The 9,794-nt window shown below is 62.5% G+C and overlaps 2 protein-coding genes across 3 annotated transcripts in view; both read right to left on the reverse strand.

The window, feature by feature from the left end:
• Window positions 1-35: 35 nt before the first annotated feature.
• CCDC124 (coiled-coil domain containing 124) lies at window positions 36-6,927 on the reverse strand. 2 transcript variants are annotated; one of them, XM_027705799.1, is made up of 5 exons: window positions 6,885-6,927; window positions 5,501-5,672; window positions 2,543-2,729; window positions 1,888-1,996; window positions 36-1,587 (listed from the first exon to the last, which is right to left on the reverse strand). In XM_027705799.1, exons 2-5 carry the CDS (start codon window positions 5,657-5,659, stop codon window positions 1,383-1,385), a joined length of 660 nt encoding a protein of 219 aa, XP_027561600.1. In that variant the 5' UTR covers window positions 5,660-5,672; window positions 6,885-6,927; the 3' UTR covers window positions 36-1,382. The 2 variants fall into 2 exon arrangements, with proteins under 2 accessions (XP_027561600.1, XP_027561601.1); XM_027705800.1 differs by having other exon boundaries at window positions 6,870-6,887.
• Window positions 6,928-7,624: 697 nt separating this feature from the next.
• SLC5A5 (solute carrier family 5 member 5) overlaps window positions 7,625-9,794 on the reverse strand; it is a 7,445-nt gene continuing 5,275 nt past the window's right edge. The window contains 5 exon segments of the mRNA XM_027705790.1: window positions 7,625-7,970; window positions 8,051-8,154; window positions 8,667-8,874; window positions 8,877-8,889; window positions 9,452-9,538. Coding sequence (XP_027561591.1) covers window positions 7,741-7,970; window positions 8,051-8,154; window positions 8,667-8,874; window positions 8,877-8,889; window positions 9,452-9,538 — 642 coding nt within the window. The 3' untranslated portion in view covers window positions 7,625-7,740.

Consider the following 9,794-nt stretch of genomic DNA (forward strand, 5'->3'; position numbering starts at 1 on the left):
CATTCCCTCCTTATTCCTTCCCCAGTTTAAGAGGATTTTGGGGGTGTTTTTTAATTTTTAATTGGGTTCAAACACAACAAACTCTCACAGAAAGGGGACGGGGGGGGGTTCACTCCTCCCTGGCTGGGTCTGGGGGAGCAGGGGGGGCACTGGCCAGCCCAGCTCCTTTAGGGGGGGTGCAGAGGTCTGGGGGGAGCCCCAGAATGGCTGCAGGGGCTCGGCTTCAAAGGCTCACCCCGGCTTGGGATGAGGCTGCTTTAAATCCCGCGGGAAGAAGCCGGTGGGATGTGGAGCCAGGAGTGTGACACCCCCAGGAGCTGCTGGAAGGAATTCCTTGGAGAAGGAATTTCACTCCCAAAGGAGACCAGGAGATGGGAAAACAGAGGGAAGAGAGGAAAACCCAGTGGCTGCTGGAGGTGAGGGCAGGACTGTGCTGTGGCTCCGGGGCTAAACCTCTCTGCAATTCCCAAGGGAGCCCGTGGATCTCACCCGGCATTCCCAAGGGAGCACATCCCAAGGGAGCTCATAGATCTCACATTCCCACAGGAGCTCATCCCATTCCTCCTGCCTGGGCCAGCACAGGGACCCTGAGGGCAGCAGAGGTGGCACAGGGGGTCGGTGTCACCTCCCTTTCCAAAGGCCCCCACGGCACCTTCCGGCCTGAGCCCGGGATCAGGCACGGGAAGAAGGGATGGGAGAAGCAGCAGCTTCCATTGTCAGGGTGGATTTTGGGTTGCAGCCCCTCCGGGACCCCCCCTGTGCCACCAGCAGCTGCCCAGGGGCACTGGGAATGTCCCAGGGAGCAGCCTGGCACCAGTGCCCTGCCCAGAGGAGGCAGGAACCACGCTGGGCTGGGATTTCTCCCATTCCTCCTGGAGAGAAGGTGGTTTTCCCTCTTCCCCACCCTCTTGCTCCCGCTGGGGCTGAGATCAAGAGGAGAGAGGCAGCTGGAGGAACGGCAATCCCAGTCTGGAATCTCTTCGGGGCCACCCCAAGGATGGCACTGGGAGCAGGGAGCAGGTGCCTTCCACGGGATGGTTCCAAAATCCCCCTGCAGAGCACGAGGGCGGGGACAGGGACAGTCTGGGAGGGGGTGGCCACCACGGGGGTCCCCACCTGGACCTGCTGGAGGTCTGGAAGTGAGTTAGTAGCTGGTTTTGTCAGGGAACACCCGGATTTGGGAAGGTGAAGGTGGCGTTAGTCTGTCCGGGGGGGACACAGGAGTGTCCCCAGGCGGGCGGTGGCCTCGTGCTTCTCTTAAATCCGAGGAGAAAGCGGGGACAGGGAAGGGAAACCAAAGGAGAGGAGGCTCCTCGTGTCTCCTGCTTCCACTGCCAACAGTCCGGGGCAGGGAGGGGGAGGACGGAGGAGCAGCTCGAGTTCTACTTGTGGCTGTTGTAGGCCTTGTGCCTCTGGTTCATGGGGTTCTCCGGGGACTTCATCCACTCCTTCTTGAGGAGCTGCTTGAGCTGGGACAGGCGCATGTTGGGGTTCTCCTGCTTCAGGCGGGGCAGGTGCAGCTCCTCGAAGGCGCTGAAGGCGGCTTTCATGCGGCGCTCGGGGTGTCTGTCCGCCTCGTTGGCGACGCTGCCGGGGCAAACCGGGACACGTGGGTGCCAGGGATGGCCCAATCCCACCCCCTCTGCCCACCCTGCCCCATGCCCATGCCACAGGAATAGTGGGATAAGGGCTGGGAATCTCCCTGTGCTGTGTCCGACCCCCCTCGCTCCCCGCGGAGTTCCCGTGGGATGCGTTCGTGACTTGCTGTTGGGTGAAAAGCACCTCCTGCCCCCCCCCCCCACTGGTTTTGGGGGCAATGTCTGCCAGGAATTCCCCCAGGGAAGTGGTCCCCGCAGAGGAGGGCACGGCTGGGGCGTGGCCACGCACCTGAGGACAGCGATGGCATCCTCGATGGTCCTGGCCTCCACCGAGCCCTCCTCCAGCACCCTCCTGTTGATGTTCTCCTCCAAGGGGACTTCCAGGTGAGTCTTCTCCGCTGCACAGGGAAGGGGAAAAAGGGAGAGCCATCGAATCCAGCCTGAGAAACCCCCCAGGAGAGGGTTTTCCCTCTGGAAAACTCAGCCAGAGCCCGGGCCCGGCGCTGGAAGAGCTCAGGCTGTGCAGCTCTGCTCCACTCCGAGGTGCCAGGAGGGTTCTGTTTCCCATATTTGGGTGTCAGACGTGGGCACAGCAAAAGCAGGGAGCACGGGAATGGCTGCAGGCAGCACAGGAACAGAACCATGGGATCACTAAGGTTGGAGAAGACCTTTCAGATCACCGAGTCCAACCCTCAACCCACCACGGCCACATTCACCACCAAACCATGGCCCCGAGTGCCATATCCACGTGTTCTTTGAACACTTCCAGGGATGGTGACTCCACCACCTCCTGGGCAGTTTTTTCCAAAGCTTTACAACTCAGGACTGGCTGCCTGCAGCTCCTGCTTTGCAAACACCTCATCCTTCAGTGACAGCAGATGGAGAAGGAGCAGCCCCCCATCCCACACCCGTCCCCCCGGGGCCTTTCCATGACATTCCCAGACCTGTATCCGTGTTCTCCTTCTGCTGCTGGTCTTTCCTGATTGTCTCCTCGATCTGGGCCCTGGTGACCTTCCCTGGAGTGGCCTGCTTGGGTGACTTCCCTTTGAGCTTGGAGTCCTCCTCCTCCAGCAGGCGCTGCAGCTCCTTCTTGCGCTCCAGCTGCTCCAGCCGCCGCTTCTCCCGCTCCTCCTGCCAGGGAGGAAGGACCAGGTCACCTCCAGACCTTACAGAGGGATCAAACCAGCTCTTCCAGGAGCTGGGAATCCCGCTGGGACAGGAACAGGCACCTCAGTGCTGTAGCTGGATCACCCCGACCTTCAGCGGGACAGTGACAGCCCGTCCCCATCCCTTCGGAATAACGATTCCCACGTCCCTGCCCGGTGATGTCAGCCCCGTGCAACACAACCCTGCTGCGGAGGAGGAGTGCCAGGACAATCAGATTAAGCTTTCCACTTTAATTTTAATAAGTGCTGGGAGGTTGGGAGCTCAGCAGCTGCTGGTGAGGAGCCTGGGTCCGTCCTCACGCCCTTCCCGAGGGCCGGGACACGCGGCCCGGGCGGATTCTGACGGGTAGAGCAGCTCTTGTGGGAATTTGAAGTGCTCCAGAAGGAGCTCAAGAGCCACTTTGCCCAGGGAAGAGGGTGACAAGCCCGTGGAACAAGCCCTTAAGGGCTTTCAGTGCTCTGGCTGAGAGTTGACTCCCTCTTCTCCCAAAGCCTGGAAGGTCAGGGGGGATAAAAAAGCCCCAAACGAACAAAAGAGGGAAGGGGGAGAGGAGGGAAGGGGAGAGGGAAGGGGAGAGGGAAGGGGTACACAGGGATGTGTCTGTGGCCACAGCGTAGGATAATGATGGATCCAGGTGGAATCTCCTGGTTGGCCACCAGCACCAGGGAGTTTAAAGGGCACTGGGAGGAGCAGGGGATGAGATTCCTCCAGCAGGACACGTCCATTCCCAAGGATTTGGGTGTTAAAACACAAGTTTCCAGCCTTGCAGAGAAGTGCCTGAGCAAGGAACGGCTCATCAGCCCCAGAAGAGCTTCCCAGCTGCTGGGGGGGGAGGAGATCTGGATCCCAGGCACAGGGAGCCACAGCTCCTGATCCTTGCTCTCAGGAGAGGCCCTGGAAAGGCTGGAGAGCTCCTGGCACGGCAGGAAGGCGAAGGAATGCAGGGGAAATGACGCAGGTGGCAAGAGAGCGGAGCAGAACCGCCCTGGAGCGCGTCCGAGTGCCCAGCGGGACCCCCAGGGCTCAGCAGAGCCTGGAAACGGGATCAGACCCGGCCCTTCCATCACCCCCAGGCAGGCAGAGCAAGGATGGAAGGAAAACCAGAGCCTGGGGAGTGGGTTTGGGGTGTGAGACTCAGCCTGGCGTCCTCAGGTCTCTCCCGACAGCTCCGTCCCCTGGATCCGAGTGCCACGAGTCCCTCCCGGAGCACACGGGCAATTCCATGCCAGCACCACCCCCCAGACACCTCCTTCTCCAGGGAATTTTGACCCCTGGGAATGGTTTGGCTTCTCCAGCCTCATCCTAGAGAGGACAAAGTCGTTTATAACCCGAGTCACACATCCCTTCCCTGCCGGGATGTGACAGGACACAGGCAGCTCCTCCTGTTCTCCACAGGGATATTCCAGCTGGATGAGGCTGGAGAAGCAGCCAAGGAGGGTTTCCCTGATTTATTTCCCTCCAGCAGCCCACTAATTTCTGCCTCTGGCAGCGGGAAGAGCACCTGGGCAGGAACAGTTGGGCTTTCTGGGCTCAGCTCCACACCTGAGCAGAGACCTTTGCTGCTGTGGGCTGCACATTCCCAAGGAAAAGGGGTTTCTGGGAAGAAAAAGCACTAAAACGCAGGATTTGGGGGAAATTCCGACCTGGACATTGTGGTTGTGCTGACACAGGGAGAGGGGACGGCTCAGGGGACACTGGAAACCACCCCACTGGTTTCCCTAAAACCCAGTCCGAGGCTCTGGGACAGACACCAGTTTCCCAGTCAGCAATCCCAGCTCCCAGCACATCCCCCCACTCTCCAAATTCCCATCCTCCCTGCCTGCAGGAGGCTGTTTTGGAAGCACAAACAGGTCACCTTTGGCCAAGCCCTTAAATCCAGCAATAACAACTCCTTGTTCCAGGAAGCAATTAGGGAGCATTACGGGATCGCACCGGGAACAGCCCACAGGACTCCGGATTCCAGGACACAAATTAGGGATGAACTCACGCAGGGGACACAGTGGGAAGGGCTCAAGGGCACAGGGACGTGGTGCCTCCTGCCACAGCTCCCAATTCCTGGAGCAGCACAAGCTCAGGAACGCCCAAAATCCCGTTTTTGGCACCAACAGACAGCACGAGGCAACAGGGATCATTTCAGAGGAAGCAGCTAAACCATCACTAAGAGTTCCTAAAAAAAACCCCACAAACCAGGAGGTGGATTTGGGTAACAAGAGCAGGACATTAAAAACCAAATAAATAACCCAAAAAACACCAACAGAAACAGGGACCCAGGGAAGGGCAATCCAGAGGGAACCTCAGGAGAGAGACATTCCTGATGCAGGGAACAGCAAAACCAGGAGGGGAAAAAAAAAAGACCTTTGAGACCCTTAATCTGCTGATTCCATTTTCCTCCTCTGAAAACCGAAGGCAAGAAAAGGAAAAGAAGGAAATGAAAAGGAGCTAAAGGAGCGTTTTGGGCACAGTCCAAATCCCTGATCTTTCCCTCGGTTCAGCTTTAAACGATCCCCACCAGAAGGCTTGTGCTGCCTCCCTCGGGAACTCCGAGATCCGCCAGGTTTGGGAATTGCACAGCAGAGCTCACACTTCCCTCCCACACCGGGCTGCTTTTAGCTCCCGGAGCAGCCACGAAATTCCAGCTTTTCCCCCCCCACCCCGGAACGGAGCCCAGGACAAGGTGTGGGGTATCCCTGGGTGCTCCCAGGGTTTAGGAGATGCCTCTGTGGGCAGGCACTGACCTTCCTCTGCTCCTTCCTCATCACGTGTTTGTCCTCATCCTTCCAGTAAGCATCTTCCAGCTCCTGCTGCCTCTTGGCATCGGCCGCTGCCTTGGCCTCGGCTTTCCTCGCTCGGGCAGCAGCCGACTTGGTGTTTTCCCCCTGGAACTTCTTGGGCATCACTCAAGGTGCTCTTTGGGGAGGAAAGCAGGGTCAGGTCCTTGCCCACCTGAGTTCGGGGTTTGCTGGGAAAACCCCTTTTTATGGGATCGCTGAGGTTGGGAAAGCCCTCCAAGGTCACGGAGCCCCCCCCCCGTGCCCGATGCCCGCCTTGTGCCACCCAGCCCAGAGCACTGAGTGCCACCTCCAGTCCTTCCCTGAACACCTCCAGGGATAGGGACTCCAGACCTCCCTGGGCAGCCCCTCCCAAGGCCTGACCACCCTTTCCATGAGGAAATTCCTCCTGAACATCTCCTGGTCATTTCCTCTCCTCCTGTCTCTTGTTCCCTGGGAGCAGAGCCCATTTCCCCCCTGGTTCCCCCCTCCTGTCAGGGGGTTGCAGAGGGTGAGAAGGTCCCCCCTGAGCCTCCTTTTCTCCAGGCTGAGCACCTCCAGCTCCCTCAGTAGTCCTCCAGTCCCTTCTCCTTGTGCTCCAGCCCCGTTCCCTTCTCTGGACACACTCCAACGCCTCATTGCCCTTCTTTTCATGAGGGTCCCAGAACCGACCCCCTGATCCGAGGATCCCCCCCAGCAGAGGGGACTGTCACTGCCCTGTTCCTGTGGCCACACTGGTTTTGACCCAAGCCAGATGCCCCTGGCTCATGCCCAGGTGCTGCCACAGCACCCCCGGGGCCCTTCCCAGCTTTCCAACCCCTCCGTCCCCCCGCCCGGAGCGTTCCATGGGTTTGGTTGTGACACCAGGGCGGGCTGTGGCACTTGGCCAGCAAAGGCTCTGCTTTGTGGACGCCGCCCGCGCAGACGGGGCTGTGGAGCCACTCCGGATCCCAAATCTGGGGGGTTTTTAATGGCAGAGGTTTAATTCGTCAAACAAAGCCGGGCACAGAAGGGCTGCTCTGAAGGGCTGGCCGCTCCACCCCCGAGGTTTTCCCAACCTGGATCGAATCCCTCCTCTCACCGGCTACATCGTCTGGCCCTTCCCTAAACCCCTTTCTCCTGCCCTCTGGCCCTTCCCGAGGAGCGGGATCCGGGGAAGGTGGGATGGGGATGGTGGGACACCCGGGCCTGTTCCCCCCTTCCACCGCCACCCTCCCCAGGCCTCCCCGCCCCGTCCCCCCCGCCCCTTCCCCTCTGCCCCGTTGTCGCCCCGTTCCCGTCCCGTCGTGTCCCCGCCGCCCCCGCCCACCCCCGGCCCCTCCGCCCGGCCCCGAACCGGCCCCGCTCCTACCCGGGCCCCGCCGCCCCGCCCGTCGCGCGCCTCGCGCGTCATCGCCGCGCGCCGGCGCCCCCCCACCCGCGGGAGGGGGCGGGAGAAGGGAGGGCGCCGCCGCCGCCATGTTTGTTAAGGGCAAACCGGGACCGGCCTCGCTCCGCCCGCGCCGCGGCGCCGGGAGAGGCGGAGGAGGAAGCGAAGGAAGGGGAGGGAGCGGAGGGACGGGCGGGCGGCGGGCCCTGCCCGCGGCAGCGCTGGCGGAGCGGCGGGAAGGCCGAGGGCCAACCTCTTCCTCTGCCCGGCACAAAGATGGCGTCGCCCTGAGGGGCGGCCCTGAGGCGGGCGTGGGCGGGGCTTGGCAGGGCGTGGTCCCGGTGTCACCTGGGTGGGCGGGGCTTAACAGGGCGTGGTCCGCTTGTCACCTGAGTAGGTGTGGCTTGGCTGGATATCACCTGAGTGGGCGGAGCTTGGCAGGTCTGACCCCTTTGTCACCTGGTGGCTTCATCAGGGCAGAACCCATTGTTACCTGGGTGTAACCCATTGTTCATAGGGTGTGGCCTGTTGTCCCCTGCATGGGTGGGGCTTAACAGGGCGTGGCCATTGTCACCTGGGTGGATGGGACTGACCAGGGCAGCTCTTTCCTCCCTCCTCCCCCAGCATCCGTCCCCGTGTCCCCCCAGTTTGACTCCCCCTCCAACTCCAGTTGCACCCCCCCAGGGGCTCAGCCGTGTCCCCCCCCGTCCCTGCAGCCCCCCAAGGACAGGCTCCTCCCAGGATCAGCTCCTCCTTTATTTGCGACCCCAGAACAGGGCTGTGTCCCCCATCCTGCTGTCCCCCCCCCACAGCCAGGTCACCACGCCCCCCCGTCCCCCTACACGTGGGTCTCCCGCACCAGCAGCTCCGCGGCGGCTCCAGGCTCGGGGGGGTCCCAGGAGGGGCTCCCCTCCCCCTCCAACCTCTCCGGCAGCGCCCGGGAAGCTCCAGCCTTGTCCAGGGGCTCGTCCCCGGGGCTCCTGCCCCCCGGGGGGAACCCCGAGGGTGCGTTCCTCACGATGTCCCACCACAGCACCCCCGGGGGCCGCCCCCTCTGCCGGGTGGGCCCTGCCGGGAATGAGGAGTCAGGGAGGGGGTGCAGGGATGGGACCCCCCTGCGCCAGGTCACGGGGTCCCCCCCGGCTCACCTGGCAGGGAGCTGAGCAGGACCCCCACCCCCACCGTGCTGAGGGTCCCCAGCGCCCCGTAGTACAGGTAGGACATGGAGTAGAAGTCCCCCAGGATGGTCGGTCTGTGGGGGGACACGGGGACAGTGGTGTGACGTCATAGCCAAGGGGGACAGCGGCGTGACGTCACAGTGGACAGGGAAAGGGGTGTGACATCAAAAGGAACAAAGAAAGCAGTGTGACATCATAAGGGACGAGGGAAGCAGTGTGACATCATAAGGGACAAGGGAAGCAGTGTGACATCATAAGGGATGAGGGAAGCAGTGTGACATCATAAGGGACAGGGAAAGTGCTGTGATGTCACAGGGGAAGCAATGTGACGTCATAAGGGAAGTGGTGTGACGTCATAAGGAACAAGGACAGCAGTGGGACACCAAAAGGGATGAAGTGAGCACAGTGATGTCATAAGGGATGAGGGAGAGCGTCGTACCATCCCAAGGGAAGCAGTGTGACGTCAGAAGAACAGGGACAGCAGTGTGACGTCACACAGGACGGGGAAAGCACTGTGACATCACAACAAGCCACCCACCCACCTCCCCAGACACCCCCCGGCCACCCCCCGGCCACCCCCTCTCACCGTGTGGGCTCCGGGGGGTCCCCGGGGGGGCCGAGGGGTGTGGGCAGGGTGGTGCCATTGGCGCCGGTGCCGTTGCGGGGAGGGCAGAGGGTGTCGAAGCTGGGCAGGACCCCCATGGTGGCCGCGCTGGGGGGGTACAGGGTGGCCCCCACGGCCACCCAGAGGGACAGGGCAAAGCCAGCAGCCAGACCCCCCAGGACACCCTGCGGCACAGGAGGGGGGTCTGCACGGCCCGGGTGGGGCTGGGATGGACCCCAGAGACACCCCCCCCAAAATCCCCCCGCCGACTCACAGCCAGGCTGCAGAGCGGCAGGACCCCGGAACCCCCCGCCCCAAATCCCCCAGCCCCACAGCAGGAACATGCCCAGGACCCAGAGTGCCCCCCCCCCCGGAAAAATTCCCCCTCCCCAAAATCCTCCCCCAGTCACGGTTCTGCTGCAGAGCTGAAGGATGCGGAACACTCCCCTCCCCAAAATCCCTCGCCCCCAAATTTCCCCCTTCCAAAATCCCTGGACTCACAGCAGGAACACGGCCAGGACCACAGAGTGCCCCCCCGCCCCCCCGCCGAAAATTCCCCCTCCCCAAAATCCTCCCCCCACTCCTGGCTGCGCTGGAGAGCGGCAGGACCTCGGAACCCCCCATCCCCAAAATCCTCCTCCTCAAAATCCTCCCGAGCCGCACCCCCCCACTCACAGCCGTGCTGCAGAAGGGCAGGAACATTCCCAGGACCCCAGAGACTCCCCCCTCCCCAAAATCCCCCTCCAAATCCCCCCCCCCCTACTCACGGCCGTGCTGCAGAAGGGCAGGAACATTCCCAGGACAAAAGCCCCCAGCAAGGGGCCGCTGATCACCCCCATCACCGTGAAGGAGCCCTGAGGGGGGGGTACAGCTCTGGTGGGGGGGATCAGGAGCCCTCAGGGGGGGGCTCAGGGAGGAGCAGGGGGGTGCTTGGCTCTGCCCCAGCCCCCCCACCTCGAGGGCTCTCCAGGTGCCAGCGGCGCGTGGCCGAGTCCTGCCCGACCGGGCAGAGCCAGCACGGGGGGGGTCTGGGGGGGTTTTGGGGTGGGTTAAGGGTGACCTCGGCCCCCCCCGCTCGGGGCTGGGGTCAGAAAAGGGGGGGGGGGGGGG

The sequence above is a fragment of the Neopelma chrysocephalum genome, unplaced genomic scaffold, assembly GCF_003984885.1.
Source record: "Neopelma chrysocephalum unplaced genomic scaffold, ASM398488v2 Primary Assembly neopelma1_348, whole genome shotgun sequence".
Taxonomy (NCBI): domain Eukaryota; kingdom Metazoa; phylum Chordata; class Aves; order Passeriformes; family Pipridae; genus Neopelma; species Neopelma chrysocephalum.